General features: G+C 39.1%; 1 protein-coding gene across 1 annotated transcript; it reads left to right on the plus strand.

Annotated features, from left to right (window-relative positions):
* Positions 1 to 703: 703 nt before the first annotated feature.
* Positions 704 to 27,252, plus strand: BDKRB2 (bradykinin receptor B2). The gene is made up of 2 exons (XM_065839506.2): positions 704 to 976; positions 24,382 to 27,252. Exon 2 carries the CDS (start codon positions 24,384 to 24,386, stop codon positions 25,527 to 25,529), a length of 1,146 nt encoding a protein of 381 aa, XP_065695578.1. The 5' UTR covers positions 704 to 976; positions 24,382 to 24,383; the 3' UTR covers positions 25,530 to 27,252.

Raw genomic sequence — 27,252 nt, forward strand, 5'->3', positions numbered from 1 at the left:
TAGACCACATATAATAAAAATAGTTCTAAGTGTTTTCTTGGATCTTTTACTATCAGAATTAGTATTTTGTGGGAAACTGAGTGGCCTTTTCTTTTCTCTGCCAACTTCTTATTTAAATGAAGATGTATCCTTTGTGTGGAATTCTGCAGCTATGGCTGGCATTTCAGATTTCAGTTTAATTGTGTAAATATTAGACTAAAAACATCTATGCCTCTTAGAAACAGTGTAAAATTAGTTCTCTGTGAATTATCTTAAATGCAGAATGAAAGCCGATGTATTAGGAAAAAGGCTCTGCTCTGCTCTTAGGGTACCATTCTGTTTCATATAGAGATCTCATCCATAAGCTTAAAGAAACTTTGCTCCAATTTAAATCTTTGAGCGGTATTTGGATTCTGTTTTACTCCTCAGCAGACTGAGTAGCAGGAGTCTTCCAGAGTCATAAACAGTGAATTTCTACTCATGAAAGATAAGTAAGAAAGATTGTAAATGAGATATTTGATCTTTTCCGTTTTAAAGATTCAAGTCCTCCAAAAAACTGATTAGTTTAAATCTTGATAATGTCTAACACCAGTAAAAAAAATGCACTCACCCTCCCCCAAAGTCTGGATCAGGTTTGTGTGTGTATGTGTGGGTGTGTTCACGCATAATTCTGGAAGCTGTTGTGCAAACACGTGATTGTTTTATACACAGACTGTGGCATATCAACATTTTAGCTGGATTTTTGTTGCTTACAACCTATATTCAAACATCAGTGTCTCATACTGGATACAGTAGATAAATGTTGCTTTTCAAATATAGTGTGGGAGAAAATCCAGGAATATGATGTCATCAACAGAGGGATGAGTCTGTTCTGTTCAGGGAGGGGCAGAAAACCAGAAGTTAGACTTGTTCATGCAACAGAAGGAGCTTGGCTGTTCCCGGAGACGTGTTGCACTTCGTTCATTTGTACCTGCTCAGTGGTGAATTTGCAGTCAAGGTATGTGTTCTTCCCTTTACTATGAAAAGTTCTAATAGTTTAAATTCGGTATGGTTTGTTGCTTCCTGAAAACCATTTATTGAATTCTTAATATGTTTCTGGTTCAGTGACAAAAGAATTTATGTTAAAAGTGTTCCAGGAACACAGAGGAGAAAACTAGTTATTGTTAATGTGGTTTTGTAACTTGTCAGGTTTTGCAGAGCTGTAGCATTTACAGAAAGATGTTTTATTTCCAAGTACACCACATAGGGCTTTTCACCTGCCACAGATAATATCCAGTGTATGGGCTACTGGACGGTAAGGATTTCTTCTGTCCACAAGATGTTTTGTATCTCTAATCACAGGATGGGTACACATATTTTCATATCTCTCTCTCTCTCTCACATACACACGCACACACACACACAGAAAAAGCAAGCAGTTAACTTTGTCTTCAACTGAGAAATTACCTACAAAACAGTACAGAGAAAACAGATGCAATTCTTTCCTGTACTACTGAAGGTTTTCTCTCTGCTTACTATGTTCATTGTAAAATTCGTAAGGCCTAAAGTGTGCATGTGTGTATAAATTACACTGTTAACCTGTCTCATCTGCACAAAGTCTTTAAAGCTTTTTCTTATGTTAGGAAGAAGAAAAGTTTTGGATCACCTTTAAGCAACATTATCAGCTTCTTTGTAACATCTCTATCCAAATAAAAAAAAATGCAGTAGGAGCATGATTTATAAGATACTGATAAAAACAAATAAAAGCTTAAAGATAGGATTGTAATTATGAACATATAACAAAAAGACAAAGGCTTGAAACATATGCTATTCTTTAGCTATTCATTTTCCCTTATTCAGCATCCTAAACAGCTGTCTTAGTGTAAGAATAACAAAATAGCTATAAAAATAAAAGTGTTCAAATAGTTTGTCATTCGAATTCTTGTTTTAATACATTGTATGTAATTTTACAGATGTCATTTCCTAAGATAAGAACATGGTTTTATCTAGAACATCTGTACATATTTTCTTAAAGAAGCTAGAAGATGGCTAGGAAAAAGAAACAAAAAAAAGCCAACTATTTTTACAGCAGACTCTCTAGAATCTAAGAATCAGGATATTGAGTAATATTAGTCATATGATTTTTATCTTGCCTGCTGTTCTCTAAGAATTTGTAATCATCAAGAAAAAAGTGATGAGAAGCATCTTTGCACTTCAAGATCATGCGTAGGTTTTCAAATATATTTGTCTTCTTTTCAGTGTGCATAGTAAAAACACAAAGAGATGAGATGAATGTATCCAAGTTAATAAAGACTTTGGAACAGCCAGAGCGTAGACACCTCCAGAAAATCTTTGTGAAGTTTTCCACTGGGCCTCATGCATGCTAGAACAAGATTAACTGAGTTACTCAGAGTTACCTGAACGTTTTGTACTGACAATACGAAAAAAACCCTGCCTTTCCTACTGAGTTAGAGCTTTCTGAAAGTCTTTTCTCAGAAAACAAGAGCAATTTGGGAGAATTTTAGTACATTCATTATGAGGACTCTCAAACTCCCAGCTGAAGAACAGTCAGAGTTTGATAGTTTGTTTTCCATGGGAAGAAGGGGTAAAAAGCTCTTAGAAACCCAAATCCCACTGTTTTCAAAATCATGGTAGGAAAAAAAATCAGATTGCAAGTCCAGTAAAACTCGTTAGAGATTAGAGTTTTGCTTTCAAAACAAATTCAGTCCCAGTAACCAAGTCAACAGCAAAAGTACACCTGAACTCATTAGCAATGCTAATCAATATAAAATTGAAAAAAAAAACAAAAAAACAACCAAACCCTGAGGCTAAATGCCATTTAGCTAAAACCTCCACTTTTCTTTAAAACTTGCACATAAGCCAGCCTTCTTCTGTTGTGTCATGTTTTTTTAGAACTTTCAGTGCTCTGTGCATCTGAGTTTCTCTTACCTTACCGAAAGGTTCATCTTACTTCCTTCTTGCATTAAACACACTTCAACTTTTCCGCACATTGAGCTGAAAAGTTATGCCTCTGCCTGGCTGATACACAGCTGTACACAAACATGGTGCTTCAAAGTGGAAACAAAAGCTTTCCTTAGCTAGCCCTGTATAACCAGAATAACCTTGGGCAAATGGGCATTTACTAAAGAAGTGCACCTGCAGGACACTCTTTGGGTGCTGACTCACAAACTCAATGGTTATGATGGCTGAACCAGCTTCTCCCCTCAACTGGGTGCCCTTCTTGGCAGGAACCAGGGATGGAGGGAGGAGAGAGCATCCCTGTAATGTGACAGCCCAAGAGCACTACAGCAACACTTTAACTTTGGACTCTGCAGACAAAGTTGCATCTGCTAGTGATCACCACAGTGGTGACAGATCATTTACCTAGAAGAAACACTAACGCACTGGGGCTGAGCGACCCTGGTCATGGTCCAACACCCCACTAAGGAATTAAATATTGGAGAACAGGCGCAAACGGGATACAGACCAGAAAATCACAAGGAGCACATCTGCATGCTGAAAGCACACTATTTGCAACCCGATGACAAGTAAATCCAAAGCATTCAGACATTGTGGCAAGGTTGCTAGATCAAACTTCAACAAAATGCTTCAGGACTCTTGATGTTCCCTGAAGTGGTGGTTTCAACTTACTTTTGCTGCTGAGCTGTGTTTACTTCCCCTACATACTAACTCTTCAACTCGATTCAGCAAGGTTGGGCTGGTTTTTGTGATCCCTGCAAACAAATCTGATTATTCAGGTTTAGAGATACAGTAGTGCTAAGCTTTGTGCACTGAGTTATGCCAGTGTGGTGATAGTGCTGTAAACAAAGCCAGACCTCAGACTATGGCTAATTTGCAGGGAATGGAGCTGTCAAAATACAGCAATCTGTTTCTTCTATTCACGTTATCTGAGATTACAGGTAAACTGCACAAAAAAAAAAGAGTGAAATACGGCTAGAAGTCCAGGTCTTTTTGACATTAACAGGATTTATACATGCATGCCCAAAGGCAGAACTGGCCATAGCTGGTTTTCTTCCTGCAGCATTCCTACTTTGGCAGGAGGGAGCAAGCTGTGGACATGCTCTTCGGGACCTGCACCCCTGTGTCTCTGGAGGTGCTCTGCCATAGCCTTTGCCATGGCTATAAGATTTTCTATCAGCTGTCTGACAGACTGAAAGGATGCTGCTCTGAAGTGTTGTGGGGTACAAAAGAAGTGCAGCAGGTTCCCCTCTAGAAGGGTGATGTGATCTCTCTGCCTCCACACATGGAACAAAGCAATAACCCAAGCCAGTTTTCTGATGTGAAGGGTAAAATGCCTGCAGATAGTGGACAGGCCAGTAAACTGGAAGTGTTTCATCATGTCCCCTGAGAATTTTTACAAAAAGCAACCGTGAAGCTTTCATAATTCAAAGGTGGGACCTGATCCTTAAAGAAGTAAGTGGGAACACAGGAATATTGCAGTACATGTCACTAGTTTTTAACCCAGGTCTGCATGCATCTCTCGTCTCCTTCTCCAGCAGTCTTCCCCCATAAGCAGCTATGTTCTACACTCTCTGTTATTATACTTGACTTCTGCTTAGACTAGAAACTCCTTGAGGCAAAGCCTGTCTCTGTGCTTGCACAGCTTTTGCACATGGATTATCACCAAAGACTCCAGTCATCAGTATAACACAGACAGTATGGCAATACCTGCAGAGCTGTGCTCTGGGTCCTCCTACCTGCTAGACCAGAGAGAACAGCACACCAAGCAAACAGCCGGATGAAGGGACATCAAAAGTGATACAATTAGTCACGCAGCCTTGATCCTCAGTTGGATTGAATGCTCACAGTGTCAGCCACATCAGCAGAGTAAAACCAGTTTATAGTAGATGAAGTCTTACAGTTCCGTTCACAGAGATGAGTGATTTTTCTCACCAGTAACCCGCTTACCAAACATGATGGGATAGGCACATCCTTTTTCTGGCTTCTTTTACCAGAGAGCAAGTTCTGGAGAAGGCTTGTTTTCCTAGCTGTGAAATCAAGAGAAAAGAAAGAAATCTATGCAGTGGGTGTTCCTATAACTATCACAACAGGTGAACTTTGCTGTGGGACACAAAATATGCTCCAAGTCAAATTTTAGCCCTTGTAACTGTACAGCTTGAGCTCAATGCTGAACTTCAGTCAATGAATCTTGCAACCAGTCTAGTGCCATCAATTTATTATAACAGTCTCGTCTCAGTCTGCTATATCTGAGCTCAAAGATGGATTTCTTATTTCTTCATTTCTTTAGACTGAGTCATCTGAATCAAACTCTCCAGACACTGTTTGTACCCTGGAGAGCCCTCCCACATGCTCCTTATACAGGATCTCACTTTATGTATGCAAAGCCAGCTCACAGATAACTGTGCTCCTTGGCATCACCCAGACAGGTTTGCTGTGCTCGGTCCTTCCAGTGCTGAGCACTGAAAACACAAATCAACCACTTTGTCCCAGGGTAAGCAGGAAAATATCAGGCAGATGGTTTGTGGCACTAAAAGTGACCAGAAAATGTTTGCCTTGGGGAAATTCTTTCTCCTCTCTATGCACACATAGACAGACACACATATATATACCTAGATAGACAAACACAAATAGAGATTTATTGGCATCTTGTCACAGAAGCAAAATACATGTTTCTCTGCATGATCATGTTATCCATACAGCCTTGTCCTACCCATTACTAGGGACAATCTCACAAGGACTGTCAACCACTTTCTTCCTTCTTCCCAGTTTTTCACTTGGTACAAAAGAATTAACAAATATTTTCATCAGACTTTTCTAATGTGTCCATCTATTAGCATCAAGACTGTTGCATGTGTTTGTTTCTTCTTCTTTGGTTGGGCAAGTATATTTTTTTTTCTTCTAGTTAATGACAAAGTTTCCAAGTCATGAGAATCTTGGGATATCTCTACTGGGCAATTAAACTAGCAAAACCAGTTATCTTCTCACAAGCCTTCATTCTGTGTAGAGATTTACAGCAAGTAGCAAAGTCAAATAATGAAGAAGATGAACTAGTTGTTTACAAGAACAAGGACACCGGTTTAAAAATTAAGATAATGGCTCCACTCTTTTCCCCCGCCTCTCTCTGAGTTGTAAGTTCATTTTCACAGTGATACTATTCCAACCTGGTTAAACCAGTCATAATGAATCAGATATGAATGTAATTCATGAATGGCTGGGATATTGTTCACAGAAGTTTTGATTTATAACATTCATATTTTTTAAAAAAACAGCATGCACAGGCATGTTGCATAAGGCAGCTGTATGCTCTCACCTTCTGCTTACATCATTACTCTGAGAATTTTTTTTTTTCATTAAAGGAGGCACCTTATAGCCAAAAAATTCCAGCCAGCTGGCTCAGCAAAAGGGACATTTCCCAGAAGTAGAAGGAAGTAAAAGAAAGAAAGTGGAGTCAGTTTTGTGTAGGTGTTTCCTGTAATGTTTTAGAATGTTTAATCTTTTTTGGGAATGTAAGAAGACAATAATTGGTTTTCTTCCACAACAGACATAGTCTACAAATTGGCATTTGAATCACGTTTACAGCTCATAATTGTACCGTATGACACATCTGGAATTTAATCCTTCTCTACTTTGGATCATGTATCACTATAGACAGGTTTACTGTATAAGTAATTTCCGCTGCACACTTGTCTCTGTTTTTAAAAAGTGGTTAAATGGAACATATTTATAAGGTTTGATTCAGGATAAATCAACTCTGGTCAAATAACTTAGGAAAAAAAAAATCAAATAAAAATTTGACTTTAAATACAAGAATCAAAACATTTTGAATTTTGGACTATTCTGAAGATAAGTAAAATAAGGATCCAAACTGTGTCAACCACCTAGGCTTTATAACATTTTAAATGAAAATCCCAGATAAAACTCTCAGAACTTTTGTATTTACCTGAATCGGGAAGGAATCCCTATTGATTATTTGATTTGGAACCATTTTCCCTCTTGGGAAATTAAACCCCTATTTTCCCCTTCTTTCCTTCCTTCCATGCTTCCATCCTTCCCAGAAGCAGCATTTCTGCTCTGTCTGTTTTCCTTAGCAGTGTTATGTTCTCTTCCAGAACTCACATCCACTCATTTCTTCTTCACTTGTTCCTCCCTGACATCCTGCCACGAGCCTTTGCTGCCCACTGCAGAAAACTGTCGTGTGCAATTCTACACAGTGCTTTATGCTCTACAGTGGTTGCAGAAGTAGTGGTACACAAGTTCAAAGGTAACATGATCGACCTAATCAGAATGTTTTTCAAAATTAGCAAAGCCAGTCAGAAGACAAAATTTATGTTCCACAGAAAAATTCAGAAGGGCAGAAGGATGAAGTGAAATTCCTATCTAGAATTAAAGAATCTTGACATTTTTAAGAAAAACAAGAAACCAAAACACAGAACACATGCACAAACACAGGACAAATCTGCCTGGGAATGGGTAACACAGATTAGGAATCCTGAATGAAGTATCCTCCTTCTGAAGCAAGTTCCTGGGGGGTAAGCTGAAGTGAGTTGGGCTCTTTCATTCTCTCTTTTTTGGGGGCTGCCACACTTTGTAAAGATAATAAACTGTTCCGTTGTCCAGACAGAGCAAGAGTGAATCTGGGTCTCCTGCTAAGCTGTGAGCAGTCAGTATGTCTTCTGCTTTGTTCAAGATCAGAAATCACATCTTTATAATATTTTCCATTAAATTCCCCATATTTTGTGAAAAATCTTCGTTTTAAAATCAATTTATCCAGAACCTTTCTGCTTCAATAGTCATTTTAATAAGGAAAGAAAATTCCTCTCCTCCAATATTTTGTAAAATATCTCCTATATATCTGTAGTGATATATGAGTGTGAGGTACCAGAAAGTGTGTTCCGTTTACTGTTACCGCTTTGCAGACAGGAAAAGGTCTGTGATCTTATGTCAGGATGCAGAGCCACCCTGTGACAACCCAATACCATGTGACTGCTCAATCTTTGAAGGATCTTTGGGTTTTATTAGCTTTGGGTACACTAAATTGAAGGAGCTGAGGCATATACTAAGGAAATCTGTCTCTCTAACTAAATTTTTACCTTTTTTTTTTTTTTTTTGTCAGCTCTGACATTCTGGAAAGAACAGATGATAGACATATTTTCTTGGTGAATACCAGTGCTCAAAACCCATGCATACAGAGTGAAAAACAAATTGTCTGCACCAGATTCCAGCAAGGCTCTGACATCTCCTGTTGCTAACAGAAGGATGACAATAAATTAATACTCAGTTTAATTTCAGAACACTGGCAAGGCAAGAAAAGGCAAAAATAAAATTGTAATCCAAACAATGACTGTTGTAAATTGGGTCTGTAAATCACACCACTTCTCAGCTAGAGAAGTGTCCTGAACCTTCCAGACCTCTCAAGGTTGAAAACCACATACATGTTTGTATAGTTTAGTTAATCACCAAATCCCTATTAGTGTGTATTTGAATACTTGGTTCTTTCAGTAGAAACATGGTCTATTCTCACTTAAGAATTGTTGTCATTTGAGTTTCCCTGTGTTTTCAGTGGAAAACCAGACTATATTTGGATGTATATTCAATTTTTATCTGCTGTGACTATCAAGGTAATTGCAAGACAGTCTAAATTTCACTATAGTTACTCACACACACCACTGCCAACATGTACATCTGGTGTTGAATTTCCTCTGTGATATACAGACTACGGTGATTTTTAACCGGGACATCTGAAAACCGAGTTCTTTCCAATTGCAAATGCTTCATGCACTGGTTAGGTCAGGAGCAGATACATGAAAATAACATAAAATGACTGTTCCAGCTGCTCAAGCAACAGCGTAGCAGGATACGTATGACCTAGGAAGGGCAAGTAAAATGGTTTTCTGAAGTTTATCATTTAAGAAGTGAAGCGCATTCCAGACTAGACTTCTCAAGAAGGGAACTCACCACTGCTTGCACTGCTGCACTCTGCTTTTAGGAGTTCTTATAAGAGAGTATGAAATTGTAACAAAACAAATCACCTATTCTCTTAGTAAAGACAACCTGCCACTCAGACAATGAGTATCACATCATGCCTGTATTGCCTTCCATTACAGGCAGTTAGCAATAGGACAAGTGGGCATGGGCTTAAACTCTGCCAGGGGAAATTTAGGCTGGATATTAGAAAGAAATTCTTTACAGAGAGAGTGGTCAGGCATTGGAATGGCCTGCCCAGGGAGGTGATGGACTCACTGTCCCTGGAGGCTTTTAAACTGAGATTGGACATGGCACTTAGTGCCATGATCTTGTAAATGGACTGGAGTTGGACCAAGGGTTGGACTTGATGATCTCTGAGGTCTTTTCCAACCCAGTCGATTCTGTGAATCAGTGATGTTGGGGATCATTCACTGGAATGGTCCATGAGAAAAGCTTTTCAGGAGGTTGAAATCTGAGTTTATAGTTTAATATAGATTTTGGGGTATGTTTACAGCTGTTGTCAGAGTTTCTAAATTAAACTGAGAAGCTGAGAAGCTCATGAAGTAGAGGTGTTAACTTGGAACAACCTGGATAAATATAATCTCCTCTGAGTTCTACCTTCTTGAAATTAAAGCTGTAATTTCACATGAACATTATATAGTTAATCATACTTCACAGCCTATTCTGTAGTCAGAACCTAACGTACTGTTTGAAAACTGCACCATTACTCAGTGAAGCCATCCGTATATCCCTTTAGTGGAAGACATTAAGAGAATACAAGGCATTTTTACTAATTTATAGAAAGGACAGATTTGGCCTCTGGTGCCCTCTGCACTAAGGACTCATGGGCTTGCACAGCGCCATCAGCATGTGGCTCAGCAATGGAAAATGTAGTAGCGATTGCAACATTTCCAGCTGCTAGTGGGGATGATTTGTAGTTACAAATGTGTTTTGCAGACATAATGTGACAGTTTAGAACATCTTTTATGTTTTTGCAAAATGAGACAGAGACTTAATCAACTGCAGAGTAAAATAATCAGTCACCTGTATGATAAGAAATGAGGAAAGCAGCAGCTGTCAAAGAAATAGCTATTAGACCTTGGGACAGCAACCAGTCAGCCACATATACCATGAGCTTCCAATCTTTGCTATGGGAGACAGTTTAGCTTTTCTCAAAGGCCATACTTGTGAAAGCCAGTGGTGAAAATGTGCAGGAAATGCTACATTATTGTAAATACCCTTGACACATTTAAACATCATAGTGTTTGGCGGCACCACAGACGGCGAATCTCCGCCTTTTTTCCAAATGACTGCTACAATGTTCTCAAGGTGCTAGAAGAAAAGTGCTTTCAGGACACAGAGCCAGTTCATCTGAAAGGCAAATCTCTCCATTAAGTATTTAATGCACAAAGCGAGCGATGTTGGCAAATAATATTTGGCCATTAGACCTTCATATTTTGTCAAGTCATGAGAACTTAGAGCTGCTACCCAGGGAAAAGAGCAATATTTCAGTTGCTAGGAGAAAAAGGTGGCTAAACTGAGCTGAAGAGGTCTCATAGGAGCAATGCAGCGAACAGCAAAGCCTTAGAGGACATCCAGATACATATCAGTGAGAGACCTGTAAGCGGAGGTCTGTGCCCTGCTGAGGAGCTCTTCTGTGCCTCCACTACAGCAACACAAATAAAGGAGTACCAGTTACTACATCTTCTTGGGGAACAGAAGTGCTTCAGGACTTAAAGCTTTTTTGTCTTATTATTCCACCTCTGTTGCTCTATTAATACTGTCCAGTGCTTTCTGTAGGATATTCCCATTGTTCTCTGTAATGAAGATATCAAGAAATTCTACTCTGCCCTCGTGGGAACACATCTGGAATATTGTGTCCAGTTCTGGGCCCCTCAGTTCAAGAAGGACAGGGAACTGCTGGAGAGAGTCCAGCGCAGGGCAACAAAGATGATGGAGTGGAGCATCTCCCTTATGAGGAAAGGCTGAGGGAGCTGGGGCTCTTTAGCTTGGAGAAGAGGAGACTGAGGGGTGACCTCATTAATGTTTACAAATATATAAAGGGTGAGTGTCACGAGGATGGAGCCAGGCTCTTCTCGGTGACAACCAATGGTAGGACAAGAGATAATGGGTACAAACTGGAATACAAGAAGTTCCACTTAAATTTGAGAAGAAACTTCTACTCAGTGAGAGTGACAGAACACTGGAACAGGCTGCCCAGGGAGGTTATGGAGTCTCCTACTCTGGAGACATTCAAGACATTCATGCCTGTACACCTTCCTGTGTAACCTCATCTGGGTGTTCCTACTCCGGCAGGGGGATTGGACTGCATGATCTTTCGAGGTCCCTTCCAATCCCTTACATTCTGTGATTCTGTGAAATTTATGTCACTTGCACACTTTATCAGTGCTGTCCTGTATTTCCTACCGAGATCAGCCCTGTAACTACTTATATTAGTTGAATCCAAAAACAAGTTCTGAGAACCTATCCTAGGAACAGTTGCTCCAGCTCACCTCCCAAAAACTGTTATCAGCCAGTTGAAAATTCACCTATTATCTTCCAGCTTAGCTGTTTTCAGGAAGGTACTTGCAGTAGTTTTGAACTATCTGGGTTTCAGGAAAGATTGTTTTCTAAAGCAGGAAATTCTGACTTTAACAAAGAATTATAATCTAGCTGCACAAACTACTCTTGATAAAATCACTAGCATTTTATTTCTTTATCACTGGATACAGGTTACCTTAGCTATTCACTGGACTCAAGATATGGTCTCTCACTTGATAGGTATGTTGAACTGTTTGATATGATCACACCTGTCATATCACATGACATCAGACTCCTGCAACGGATATTAAATTGGTCTCACAACATTTGTGCGTTAAGCTCTTCGAATTTTGTGGTGGCGATGGGGTAGAGCAATCCCTTGTCTACAACAGAGAATTCCTGTGGTGCCTGCAGTGCTCAGGGGAGGGGAAACAACCTCCTTTGACTCTGTTCCAAACTGATGAATTTACATTCATGTCATAAAACCCAGGAAGTTTATAGTCTCTCATTTGTCCTCATACCTCAGTTAAGTTGTGCGAGCTGTGATCACTCAGCTTTGTAGACAGACACCATGAGTGCAGGAGGGTTACGGGATATGCAAGATTTCAACTCTGGGACAAGGCTCAGGGTTTCCCAGCAGTTACTGCCACCTGACAGGGAACCCTGTGTGGCTCCTGGTGCCAAACCAGTGTACTCCCACTCCAAGCAGCGCTTTTGCTGCTTCTCTCCCTGTACAAACGGGTGGTTAGGTTTGCTCCCATTCATCACTATTTGCAAAATGGTGCAACAGGGGAGATACTATCAAGTTAGGCAGTGAGCCACCTAGGAAGAGGAATAAGTTTCATTAATAGACAATCATCTTCTCAGCAACAGATCCAATGTTGAGTGCAAACTCTGCAAAAATGAAAAATGTGAGCAAAACTTTATCGGATCATTGCCCTTGTTGGCAGGAGGCCTTTCAGCTAGTGAGTTTTGTGAGTCTAAGCAAATAAGACCAAGCTTTGGGTTTATTTCACCCATACTACAAATACTACATACTATTGTCCTTATTTTCTTATTTTTACTTAGCAAGAATCAGGGCCCCAAACAGCACTGCCTCCATCAGGCACCTTTCCCTTCCCATCCACCCGTGTGACTTTCAAATTTGCAAGGGCCCCTGACCTACATCTTCATCTCTGCATTTTCCTCAGCATCCCAGCTGTCTGTGCCTTTGAGAAACAAAGATATTTAGCCTGAAAACTGGGCTGAGTGGGAATCTTAGACCAGTGCATTTGGGGATGATTATTTAAAATGCCTGCTTAGTGAAGTAGCAGCATTCCTGCTTATGTTATTGCTGTAAGCTAGTGCTTGCCCTCAAAGGCTTCAAAGAACTTGAGAAAAAGAAGGGAAAAGCTTGATGTCATTTGCAAATTTTGACCCTTTACCCCTCTGCTTATCAAGAATTAAATCAAAACATTGTTTTGGGCCAAATATGAAGATCAAGTAAACAAACCCCAAAATAACAGAAGTCAGACATAGCAGTAGATGGACCCAAAGCTCAATGATATGTTCAGAGACTTCTGAAAGCAAATGCTGTTAACAAAGCCCAGGATATCAGTGTGCAAAACTAAGCTGGTCATACACACGGGAAAACAGAGAACACTGATAAGACACAGTGTCAGATGTGTGATAAACACATATATAGGCATGATAGGGCTCACCCTGCCTCTGAAAGAGCAGACATAGTCTGTGAGTCTCCTAGACCAGACCTGAATCTGGGCATGGTTCCCATGAAACCTTTCTCAAGGAAGAAGTCATTTGGGTGACTGTTCTTCCCTTCTGCAGTCCCACTCCTACTGCAGCTCCTAGATTTCTCTCAGACCTAACTCTGACTCTAGCCTGAATGCTAGTTGTTGGCTGAACTTTGGACAAGGAGCATTCACGGTTAATTTTACCTGTTCTCACATGGGGAATGCCAAAAAGAACACAACAAAACATGCTGCAGCTTTGCAGAGTGAGTTTGCAGTCAGTTTTCTCCTGTTTGAATATTTTCCTTCTCAGCTGTCAAAACATTTTGAGCAAACACACTACAATATACACAGAAAAAGTATGGATTCATCTGTGACCTGAGTGCATTGTGTAAAAGTGCCTTGCTGTAAGAGAACCAGAAATTTATCATCTTGCTTCAGGGAGACACAAAGCTACTCAGGACTCCTGACACCAAGTTCTGGAGAAGAGATGCATAAAGTCTAAGAGAACAGGAGTGGGGAGTCCATGAAGATTAAGCTCCTGGAGAATGAAAAAAAGATTAAAGAGACTTGAGAATGGCAGCAAGTAATTCAATATTCACAAAGGAAAGAAGGACTTGTGAAATTGACATTATGAACCTCTCTATTAATGATATTCTTCAAAGACGGAAGAATCAGATTAATGTGCCTGCTTCAACAATTACTTAAGTATTTATACACATTTTAAATAGTTTCATAAAGAGAGATGGTCTCTATCAACATTGTTCAATAAGCTTGTGGACTCTTAGTATAAAGGCATGTGGATCGCCTGAGTTCCAGATTTTGTTCCAAGTTAAACAGAATGGAGACTTGGACATAAATCTCTGGTATACCAAATGGCTACAAAGAGAGGAACAAATTGGTTTATGCTTGATTAACAGCTAGATTTAAGAGCATCATATACTTCATTTCTTCGTAGACATACCATGTTGAGAAAGCTGGGGGTGGAGAGAAAAATAACTCAGTAAATCAGAACAAATTAAACTTTCTCAAAGGTGTTTGAACAGCAGAAATGGAAGTGTGTTTTGGGAGGGGAAGAAAGACAGTGGTCATCTCTGTTTTCAGAATAGTTTGATAGTTTTTGAATTCATGTTCTTTTTCTGCTCATGAACTACAATGGAAAAAGTTGCTGAATAAGTACAGGAAGTTCTGCTTCGTTTACTAATCCACCATGTACAAAAGGGAACGGAAAAGCTGCATAGCATTAACATAATAGAAATCTCCATGAAAACAAAACATTAAAACGGTTATTCAGGTCTAAATTTAACTTAGGGAATTGTAGCTGTGAGCACGTCACTATGTACAGGTTGTATATGTACCAGATTTTCAGTTCTTGATGGCCCCACACTTGCGGACCTCATTTACTTTTGTTGCCAAACTCTTTCAAATATTAGCAGAAGGTTTATTGTGAAAAAAACAGCTGACAGATTTACCCTCATATTTCATTCCTTTGTCCAAACTGCATCAATGCCTCAAAAAAAGACCTAGAATGGTATTCAAGGATTTGCTATTTTCTATTATTTATTTGCTTATACCCTTTCCTTTTCAATTTCATGAAGCTTTGATGCAGCTTTTCTCTGTAAGAAGAATGTTCTCATCCAGCATGTCACCAATGGCAGTGCTTTCCTGGGATGTTTTCTGAAATCCAGTATCTATGAAATGTTTTCATACAAGAGGAGTTACACAGCTCCAAGGAACAGTTAAGTGAGCTAACGCACACAATGAAACTGCAACTAAATCTTTACGGCACTTCGTTTTAAGAAGTGCCCAGTAAGTGCACCCAAGTTCTCCATCTCGCCCTTGTGCTCACCACTGACTGTGAGTAAGTCATGTGGCCTCTTAACAGCTCTTCTGATAAATTCCAACAGAAAAAAAAAGATTTCTGAGAGATTGAATCGATTCACATTTGTAAATTAGTCTTAGTAAAATTACTGTTAATGAATAATACAATAATATATGGCATTTATAAATCCTACAATAGGAATGATAAATGATCAGGGCTGTAAGGAATTACACTTCTGACTAAATGTGTATTTTCTCTCCTCCACTTTCAGAGAAGGAAGAGGAAATATTTCTACAAGAAAAGTGGTTAATTTAAAAAGTAATTTCTTGCTGAACACTTCTAGTTTGTATCACCTTTGAGATAGGTATGAAAAGCTAAAATATGGATAGGCTTTTAATCGGCTTTGAGGAATACAGAGTTCTCAGGACTGAGGAAGGTATTACGAAGATGCAGATTTTTAAGAGGTCAGAAAGTCAGCAAAAATTAGTATATGGAGGCAGGTTGGTTCTTTGTTCTGTTTTGTTTGTTCTTCCCCCTGTTATTTTACTCATAAATAATACCTTTTGTCAGAAGAAACACAAAACAGTAAAAACTAAAGCCTTTGCATCTAGCTCATCTGCTTTAGCTGTTCTCAAGGTAGCATAGAGCGTTATACAGCATTCCTATTCTCCCAAAAGACGAGAAGCAGGAATTTTCTTTAAAAACAGCACTAAGACAAGGTCCCATACATTGAGCACTACATCAGATTCTTGTTCATTTCAAATGTGAACCCATGACTCCTTTGTTCTATTTTCAAATACTCAAAAATCAGCTATTTATATTTAAACCAATTTTTCTGGAAGAAATCAGAAATTTCTTTTTTTGAGCTCTTAAAACCTGAACTGTTTTAATAGACTATTTCCCAGGAGACTCTTTTCCTTATCCTTCTTTGCTGTAATTCTGAATTTCATTTTACACCTGTAATGCTCTATTTTATAGTCCCTATAATGCTCTATTAAGCCCAAAGATTTGCTAGTTTCACCGTGGAGTTATGTCCCCACTCTCTAATCTTAGTGCTAACATTAAAGGTCAAAGGAGCCCCAGCAGTGCTCTGAGGTGCTTCAGAAACTCCAGGGCATCTTGCTTGTTTCCAGAAGGCCATATCTCTCAGGAGTCCTATATCATATATCATCACCATGCAGACATCCCAGGCACTCCGCACTTTCCAAAACACCTGTATTCAGTTACCCGTATTGCCTCCCAAACATGTGAATACTGCTCTCCCTCAAAATCACAGAATATTTTTTTAATCTCCTCTATACACACTGAATTCAGTCTACAAGGATGTATCTTCAAAACAGAGGCAAAAATCCCCATTGCTATGCCAGACCAAGTTGCCAATTAATGTAGATTTCTGTTTCCTGTGTCTCCCTCCTGTTTGCTGACTTAACGTCTCTGCTTAAGTCTTCCAGGTGTCACTCCCTCTCTGGGCTTTTCTTTCTTTTCTAGTCACCTAAAGAGATAGGTGAGGCAACATGAATACTAGAAGGATAAATGAAACAGTTGAAATGTGGCTCAAACAGCCATGTCATACAGCAGCCTAGAGGCAGAAGACCAACTCGGCATGTTTTCATAGCTGGTGTTGGCCTCCCAGCTCCTGGCTGCGTAGGCTCTGCTCTCCTGGCACTTGGGCTGCCTTCTGCTTCCTGCTGGAAACTCAAGATGATACAAAACAACTTTTCTCCAGTTCTTTGTATGATGTGGATGAGCCAGTTCCCACAGTACTTCCTTGGCTTCCTAAGGAAACTCAGTGAGCTAGGACACTTTCTGCTGAAATTCAGTTTTTGTTTGTTGGCCTTAATCCAACTGGAAGTTTCGGTTATTAGCACAAGAAGTACAAATCAAGGAATTTAGGATAAACCAGGTTGGAAGGGATGTCAGAAGGTCTCTAGACCAGCCTGTTGCTCAAGCTAGGTCAGCTGTGAAGTCAGACCATGCTACTCTGTGTCTGGATGGGTCTTTAAAACTTCTGAGGTTGGCAAGGTTGAAATCAAATTATTTAATGAATGGAGAAACTTGAAGATCTTTTTAGTTTGATACTGGAATTTCCTTTAATATTAAAAATCATTATTTCTTTTTTTTCAGATAAAATAGAAGAATTGTACTAAAACTCCTCTTTCAGAACAACAGCAAAAGCAAGCATTTCCATATTTTCGGAGTGCTTTGTTAGTAGAAAAGTTTCTAAAATATTGATAAAATATTATCTTGTGTTCACTTCTTCTCTCTGATCCAGTTAATATTTTCTTCCTCCTACCAGCTCTCACAGCAGTTCAGCTGTTCTGTTCTTCTCTGTTTCAGTTATAACTATTTCACACATAGGTAACACCTTTTGTCAGAATCACCATAGTTATTTAATGGGATATATAAACAGCATTGAAAAATAACATCCCAGGTTATTTGGGCATTAAAAGTTTGGGATTTTTTAGGGAAAGTATAACACTAGAGAGCATGCTCCACTTGGAAAAAATAATGTTATACAAAGTGCTTCATTGCACTTGATTGGTCTTGTGCACTTTCCATGCCTTTCATTAGTTGATTGGAATAGGCAGTACTGGAATTTAGAGGCTTCATCTCCCACATGAGCGGGAAGTTAATAGGCTCTTCTCACCTTTGACTCATTGTTATTGTTACTTTAACAGATTTTTTTTTTCCATTTTTCCTAACATAATTGAAATAAATGCCCTTAATGACATCTGCAGAGCAATGGCTGTCCTTCCATGGTGTACTTCAAGTTTAGATGTCAAAAGGTCTCTAAAAATTCCACTTTTGAGAGGCAGGTCCTCTGTATATTTTTTCTTTCTTAATTTTCTGACAAATTAGGGACCTGATTTGCTTTAAAAATGACTTTTTCTTTTGCAATGTTATTTTTGTGTCTGTCAAGTTCCTCAGCCTGGTTCAATACGAAGCCTCATGAGTCTGAAGAGTGTAACTGTGAGGGTAACCGCAGGGTGCAAAGGAACAGTGAAGGTTGAATGAAGAACAGGGTATATTCAAGCTAACATTGCCTCAAAAAACATCCACCGTCTGCAACCTCAAATGTGCTAAAGCCCATTAGAGGTTCATTATACAAACACTGGAAATTAAAAATTAAAGTGATGGGGTCAGTAAAAGCAGAACATGTTAGGAAAATTTCAGACGCTTCCTCTATTTCTCCAACATAATTAATGCGTCTTCAGTGAAACAGAATTGAAAGAACATTCTGAGTAACTTTCAGAGCATGTTTCAGAGATGCCACAACAGCCACCTTTTGATATTCAGTTACCAAATATACCAATCAAATCCCTTGTAAGGCCAAAGAGAAGCGGACAAGCAGTCCCACTGCACTTGGACTGGATGGAAACAAGAGACTCAGTGCACTGAGCCTGGGGATAGATGACAAAGATGTGTTTTTTTCAGATTGAAAGAAGAGCAGGCTGAAATAGAAGCTTCAAAAATAAGCCTCCTGGAGAAGATTTATAAGGATTTATAAGGATTTATAAGGAAGGTGTCTTGCCTGTGTTTTTCTTGACATTAAATTCCAAAAGTAAGAGTCTACCACAGAAGGTGACCTAATCTTCCAGAACACTTTTGGGTTATTGCTGACCAATGGCTCTCCTTATGCTATCCCATCATTATGTGTTTCAAGCCTATTAGACTTTTAGATGTGGAGCTAAAAGAGAAAATATACATTGATGCTGTTTTGTTATAACATCTTATTAAGCAAAAAAACCTCCCTTTCCCCACAAATAGATTTCATCCTGGAACCAAATCCTCTGAAGCTGTTAAAATTAAACTTACCTCTTCTTGGTCATCAAATATATGTCACAATGGGGCAGTTTAGGGGAAGTTCTGCAGCCTCTTAACTTCTTGAGTCAAATAGCTTTACACTCCGAGCTCCTGGGAAAGCAGAAGCTGTTACTTACACAGAGCCAGCAGGACACAGGCTTCCTTCCATGCACCCCACTGCAGAGGACCACCCTTACCTGTGGTAGCTTTTAAACTCCTGCTATTTTTCATTTCAGTCACAGTGGATCTGTCAAGCAGATATCTTTTTTCTTCTTACAGCTCTGGCAGCTCCTCTGTTGCATTTACTGTAGCTTTTAAGCTGACATGAAGAAGCTAAGCTGCCAGACTTACAGACACCACTGGGGGACACTTGACTGCACAAGCTGTGCTCAGAGATGTTCACTGACACAAAAATACACAGCATCAAAGCAGGCTTGGCTTTGCACAGGAACAGAAATTTAGAGGAGAGGCTGTGGCAGGCCTTGAGTCTTTTTCTATTTCCTTCTGTACCTGACCTGTCTTCTAAAAATGCACCACATCAGAAAGGAGCGAATGCCCTCTCAGTTTGCAGCCTCTCACTCAAAACCGTGTTTGTCCTCCCAGCTTTTCCACTCCTCTGTGCCATTGACATCCACCTGTATATGAAGCCATATGTATGTATGGTAAGCCTGCTGTAAGGATCTGAAAATACTATTGGCCACTGGTGGCATTTAAACAAACCAGGTAATTATAAAATACTGTTAAGGATGTTACAGACTGGGTGTCATACCTGTTCTTTACAAGCCCTATCCCTTGTAAGAAATCTCTGAAATAAATGGAAAACCAAGCTGCTTTCTAGGCAAGCTACATCATAAATGATCTTATATCACAGAAATCCCTCATTTGGAGTAGAAGACTAGGGAGGCCGTGGGCCTGCTCTGTCCCTTGTCCTTCCAGATTTGACTATACAGTTTAAAATCATGTCTGTGCACCTACACTTTTAATATTCCACCATTTGCTCCAGCAAATCACATTATAGAGGTCAATATCATAACAGCCTGAACATTTATCTGTTATAAGCTTCACCTCTTGTCCCTGAGAACTAAATTAACAAGGCTAATATTAGGACAATCTCAGTATATACTAATTACTGTACACACAGGTCAGTTCTGGACCAGCAAGAGATCCCATCTGGTTACCAGGCAATACCAAGATGTGTTAGTGACTGTGCCCAACCCTCGGAGTTTTCAGGCCATGACACTGATGACCACCACCTTTTTGGGTCCCCCTCCATTTGTTTGTGATGACAATTCAACAGCTCAGCAATTAGTGTTGATTAACCTCTTGTTCCCAGTCCCTCTGCAAGGGTTCTTCATTTGCAGCATCATCAGGATCCAGCCATTGCTCAACATATCCCTGCACCAGCTGACCCCAAAGGCCTCCTCCCTTGGCCAGGGCACTGTCTACAAGAGATACAGGTCTGGCTGCCACCAGCACTGGGCAGGTCATGACTGCCTCTCACACAGGACAACCTGCAGCCCCGGCTATCTAAACCTTGCCATTTTTGCCCAATGCTATTAGGAAAAAGTTTCTGAAACAACATGAGACAAAGACTGGCAATGTTTTTAGTGACTATCAAGGAGGAGGTAATTAACAGTAGGAGGTGAACTCTAACAGATACAAATTCAGCCCCCACAGGAGTCCGTTATAATCAGTAATGATAGGTTGCTTCAGCTGGGCAGTGTTTCAATCAATACTGTCAGATAAAATCTTTTTGAGCATCCCAGTGGAGACATTAGGCCAGTCTTGCATTGCACAGAAAGTGTTTGTAAAGAGTGTGTGAAGGGGTCACATTTATTTTTACTGAACTGTGATAAGAAATGGAAAATCACTCCCTTTTCTGAATTGTGGCTGTGACAATCATAAGTTGCAGTAAGCACACACTTTAAATGAGTTTCCTGTGCTATAGAGAATAATACTAAGGACATCAAAGTAATAGCATTTGCAAATTGGTCATTAGCACATTTTATTTTATTCACTCCCACCTTTCTACCAATCCTTTATGGAGGGGCTTGAGTAAGGACCAAGGAGGCAAGTTACCAGGAGCCCCATGTCATGGACTTGCTCACTTCCTAACAAGCCGCTGCACATTGTTCTTAGACCACAGTGATGTGATATAATTTATGTATTTTAAAGTATTTTAGTGCTTTCCCTTCTAAAAACAAAAATCTAAAAGAAATTAATTATAGGAAAAATATCATAAATCAGTAGGCAGTTTTTGAGCTGCTATTTGCTGTAGATTAATTCCTGTTTATTGTTTTTCTATTAGTCATATAGTGATGGAAAGACATAGAAATCGCCAACATAGTGTTTATGACAACTCTCTGAATTTCTAATGAACATCTTATTAAACATATACATACATCCAATCTCCAAGCACTTCCATTCTTTTTTCTGCTGGTTCACAGCCCACTACTGGCAGAAGAAACAGTTTCTGCTAATTGTTATCGCCCAACAGAACTTCTCTGTTCTCAGATGACCTTTTGTTACTCATCCATTAGTATTTCACTTGCTATGTGTTTTTACAGCATAAAGTGCCAGCATACACAGAAAGGGAGACTTGAAACTGCTGTTTGCAATTTGTTAGTGGCATCTCTCACAGCCACAAAAGTTGAGCTTTGAGATATTTAAGTGTTCATGAATACCAGCACCTTGATGTCATGCTTTTCTATCAGGAGGCTAATTAGACAAAAGTATGGCTATGTGAGGTATTATTGAAGAACTCAGAACATCTAAGATATTAAAAAACATCAGGGCAAAAATGAGTTGCAGTTAACAGTGGACATAGGAGGTAACATAAAATGTTTCTATAAATATATCAAAAGTAAAGTGATAATGGAGGGAAGATAAGTCCTGTTATTAAAAGGAAACCAATAACTCAGAGAATGATGAAAAGTTCAATGGAAACTCTATGTTAGTCCTCTCAGAAATGAAGATTGTGATCTAGTATTTGAGATTATTGATTTGAACAACTGGATTTCTGTGAATTGGGAGATAACACATTAAAGAATATATAGAGTTATGTAAAGTGGTAGGATCATATATAACCCACCCCGGCAGGAGAGAAGAAATCTTTACTATCAGTTTTTATGTCTGTGGAACCAAGGAGAATGGGGATAATTCAGAAGCCCAGAGAGGGCAAAACACAATTCACAAAGGCACAGATAGCAGGGATTTATAGACCTGTCATTCTCACTGAAATACCTGAAAAACATGACAGCAAAACATTTAATAATCAGTATATCCACGTATGGAAGATAATAAAGAATAACCAAGTGATAAGAAACTGCCAATATAAACTTTTCAAAAATGAAATTGTGTCAAACTAATCCAATCTGCCTTGATGGATAAAGCAGAAGCAATAAATCAAGCATATCTGGGTATCAGTGAGGCTTGTGGTATTGCCCTATATTCCATTGTGCTGAAATATGCACGAATAATGTGGCAGAAAAATACACTATTGGTGCAGGTGCTCTGCTAAGCCTGGAAGTGCTTGAACAAAAATAAGATTTCTAACCAAAGCACTTACAGTAGTTGCTTACACCTGGAAGATGAAAATAGGACATATATCAGAATGTTGGCAATGTTGCATACGATGCACTGCAGTTGGCATTTGCTTTCAGTGTAGAATTAATAGATTCATATCTACTAGACCTAAAAGCTACAGATAACCAGTATCACCAAATGCATACATCACTGGATGGGTGTCTACAAAATGTAATGCTGTAGACAGAGACTCCACCAACATATTTTTCAGATACTGGTTGAAAACATTCAGAAATCAAAAGCATACAGTTATCTCAAGACTGAGGTGGTTGTAACAATGCCAAGGTCAATGAAGAGGTGGAATAGAGGATAAAGAGATGTTCCTGCATCTAGATACGGGCTTGAAAAGTTGAGGTATGGGGAGGATGAACTTGGAGAACAGTTTATGCAAATATTGTCAAGGATTTGAAATGTGCATTGCTGATGTTTTGGTTTTAAGGTGTCTTGTCTTTCAGGGTTCTCAGTCCCACTTGCCTATTTTATCCAGTTGACCTGTCCTGCCTGACATCCTTGTTATAAATTTTATAGTATAGAGAGAGTGTTCTTTGTTAGAGCCTTTATTGTACTTAGTAAAATGTGGTCTTCATATTCTCTTTTCGTTTTCAAGCACTACAGTGCTTAATTAAAACTAAGTACATCAAATATGATCACCATTTTTCAGTAATTCTGCATCCAACATCCAAATGCTTATATGCATATCAAGCACTAATACTTATCAACCAATAAATCCAGTAACCAGACTATGAATGAGAACGCCATCCTTTCAAGAGCTACAAATATGTCCCTTTTTACTGCCAAGTTACCAGCTGAATCAGACAAATATCTTAATTAAAAATACATCTGAAAAGCTTCCAATCAAACCATAATATAAACAGTGGTATTTTAAAAACCTAGAAAAAGATCACCCAATCTAGACAACTATATATAGATCTGAGACACCAGCGTTGTATTTGAATAATATCTCGGCATTCGTTATCTCAGATCAGAACAATAAAAATCACAGTTAACATTTTCACAGTACTGAGTCAATGCTGAACACTCAAATTCTGATTGGTCTTAGTAACATTTAAATGTATATCTGACATTTATGCCTGTAAATACCTCCCTGTAAGGCCCCAAGCTGTTCTGACTCATAGAATATTTACAGTACAGGACCTGGTTTTTAGACCACGTTCTTGCACCCAAACTGGCTCACTGCAGACTGACTGCAGGCAGATCCTGGCTTACATGATGGCCACCATCTTTGCCAAACTGCCAATTGCCCCACTGTGACCTATAAAAACCAAGGTCCCTTACAAAACTTCAACCATTTATGTCTTCTGTGACTTGTTTGCAGAAGAAATTTTAACACAGAAACACAGAGGCGATTCCCATGAGAAGATGAGAAAGCCTCACTGCTTGCAAGCACTGATCTTTGCTCCTGTAGCTTTCTCAGTGCAAACGAGAGCTGCAAACTAAATGTCTGCTGTGACAGTCATAACATGTGGTAAAAAGTATGGTGTTGTGTGTGGAGGAAACAGCACTGAATTTCTGTACATGCCACAGCACTAGCAGGTTAACAACAAGCAACACTAGACTCATAAGGTACATCTGTCCTGTAGGAGATTATAACTATTGTTATGCAAAGATAAGAAAATAAAGTAAGCATCAATCTCCACGAAGAATTAAAAAAGGCTTGCTGCCATTGGGTTCTAGTGAATAAAGGATAGCCAAGGTTCTCTTCAGTTAACCTGTTGGTCACAATGTCTGCTGTTGCTTTATCCACTTTGTTTCGCTCACTTAAAATTGGTCCATGCAGTCCACAGTACTTCAGTCCATGAAACCTTCTGCAAGCTTGCACAATGTCTATGAGAAAGCAACTCAGAGAATTGTAAGCCTGTTCAAAGTCTTGCTTTTTAGGGCAGTAGGAAAAGCAGGGCAGCTTTTCTTATTGTGTTTTTTGTATCAATGAGCTAGATATAGCAATCTCATGTCACCTTTTTCTTTTTCTCTGCACAGAAATGGTTTCCAACACAACCGAGAATGTTACACAACTTTACAACTTCATGGCCACCCAAAACCTCACTGTCAGTCCGGCAAATTTCCACAGTAATTCAGGAGTGCATCAGCTGAATCCATATGTGTGTATCAATCCAAATATATGGAAATGGCTAGAAGATTTTCAGCCTGGATTCCTCTGGTTTATATTTATTCTGGGAGCAATAGAAAATTCTTTTGTACTCACCGTCCTGTGTTTCCACAAGAGTCGCTGCTCAGTGGCTGAAATTTACCTGGCAAACATGGCCCTTGCTGACCTGATGTTAGTCTGTGCTTTACCTTTCTGGGCCATTAATATTTCTAATAGTTTTAATTGGCCTTTTGGCCTGTTCCTCTGCAAAGCTGTCAACATAATGAGTAATGTGAACTTTTATTCTAGTATTTATTTCCTGACACTAGTGAGCATTGACCGCTATCTGGCCTTGGTGAAAACCATGTCTCTTGGACGGATGCGACGAACTGTTTGTGCCAAATGGAATAGTTTTATAGTCTGGACATGTGCATTGCTCATATGTTCACCCACGATGGTGTTCCGAAATTTAAAGTATTACGAAGAATACAACATCACAGCCTGCGCTCTTGTTTACCCAGTCAGCTACTGGGAGCCTGCAAGCAACTGCTTGCTAAATATTGTGGGCTTTGTGATCCCACTCTGTGTAATTACCTATTGCACTGTGCAAATCGTCAAAGCCTTACGAACCAGTGAACTACAAAAACTGAAGCTAGTCCAGACAGAGAGGAAAGCCACCTTGCTGGTCCTTGCTGTGCTCTTACTGTTCATTGTTTGTTGGCTTCCATTCCAGATAAGCACATTCATCGACACAATCTGTTACCTCGCACCCACTTTCAAATGCCTGGAAGAAATCAATGATGTAGTAACTGAGATAGCTACTTACTGTGCCTTTAGCAACAGCTGCCTGAACCCAGTCCTGTATGTAATTGTTGGGAAGCACTTCCAGAAGAAGGCTGTGGAATTCTACAAGGACTTGTTCCCAAAGAGGTGCAGAAAATCGCAGTCAGTGCAGATGGAAAACTCTCTGGACACTATAAGAACTTCAATTTCAAGTGAATATTCAAGGAAAAAGTCTATTTTCCCATTACCACGATAGCACTATTTGTTTATTACAGGAAAAAATCCTTCTAACACATCAGTCGCTGCTAATATCCATCTGCTGCTGGTTCACATAATAAAAATGTGGTAGTGTTCATACTTTGTGGGAAAACAACTGTTTGATCTTCATGGAAACTCCATACAGAGACCTGCTTCTAATGTTATTAGACATTTTCATGATTGAATCCTACTTAGTAGCATACTTACATTTTCATGGCTGAATAATTTTTGATGCATGTATCATTTGAAATGTTTGCATTTCTAAGGTGTACATACGTGTATCTCTGAACAGAGCCTCAGTATAGAAGCTGTTGTCAGGACTGTGCAACTGCTCATGGTACCCATACAGTTTGCTAAACTAGATTTTTGGTAGGAAACACTTGTATCTGAGTTCTGGCAAATGAATTCTGTAGGACTATTATTCAAATGGATTTTAAGGTGTGGCCATCTTCTGGTATTTTACTTTCTCTGTTTAGTCATCCAAAACTATTTTGATTATGTGATTGACAAGCTGTGCCTTTTTGCAACTGCTCTGACCCTACTAGTTACATCAGCTTGGGTGCATGGAAAGTAGCTCAAAAAAGGCAAAGCAGTAGCAGAAGGAAGACTGCAGCCAGCTGCTCGAAGTTAGCTGAGTGTTCTTCATAGCAGGAGATTCTTTACCCCTTCTCCATCAGGGTAAAAGTGTTCACTTACACCATTTGAGTGAGTGGATATTATTTGGACTCGTAACTACACTTCAACTCAGAGACTTAGTTTTTAATATTCACAAAAGGTAATTAATATTTGTAATATTGTTTAATTAAAACATAAAAGCTCAGCATAACTCCTATAATCTCACAAGTAGAAGAAACTGAGAATGTGAAGGAGACTATTACCTAACTGCCTTAGAAATCTAACTGAAGCTAATAGGAGTCTTGAAAGTTCAGAGTATTAAAAAATAACTTTTTCAGACTCTAATAATACCTACATTTTATTCGTAGAGTTAATCTGAGTGATTTTTGTACTAGATAGCTTTTCCCCAATTGGACTGGGTTTGTGATATAAATTGAGTTTATGCAGAAGACAAACTCAGCATGCACTTTTACTGCTAGGAATGTCGATCAAAAACTGAGTCGGAGGTGATCTAAAATCTTCTGAAACTAACAGAGCCTTTGTTCTTTTCAAAGCACTTAAGGTTACAGCCTTAAAATCACCAAGGGAGATGGAGTTTGTCGACATAAGTAAACTCAGACTGTGACTGAATGTTCTTCATTCATCAGAGCTTGAATGGAGCAATAAAGTTCTATTTAAGATGGGAAATTTGTATTAAACCCAAAAATGCTCTAGAAGTGTGTGGATGTGCTATACGACTATGGGATTTAGGTCACCATAGGTGATTTATAGACAACTTCCATAGATTTTCTTTAATAATCCAGTATAATCTTACGTCATAAATATTTCTATTGTTCATTCTTTAAATAGTCCAAGGTACCTGTGATGAAACACTGAAAGGCTTCCTGTTATCTACAGTGTTACCAACAGTGCCTTGTTCAGAAGCATGCTGTTCACAAAACCATTAAATAGAAGGAAATCTATACAGAGATTATTGAAGAAATGGAAGAGATTTTCGAGTATTTGGTACTGAGAAGTAAAATATAAATATGTTATTATAGTAATATGATATTAATTTAAATCATGTAAATATATAGACACATTATTTTGCTATGCACTAAGCATGT

The sequence above is a fragment of the Patagioenas fasciata genome, chromosome 5 (genome assembly GCF_037038585.1).
Source record: "Patagioenas fasciata isolate bPatFas1 chromosome 5, bPatFas1.hap1, whole genome shotgun sequence".
Taxonomy (NCBI): domain Eukaryota; kingdom Metazoa; phylum Chordata; class Aves; order Columbiformes; family Columbidae; genus Patagioenas; species Patagioenas fasciata.

Coding starts and splice junctions, on each gene's coding strand:
- BDKRB2 (XM_065839506.2), top strand. CDS start 24,384: ATGGTTTCCAACACAACCGAGAATGTTACACAACTTTACAACTTCATG.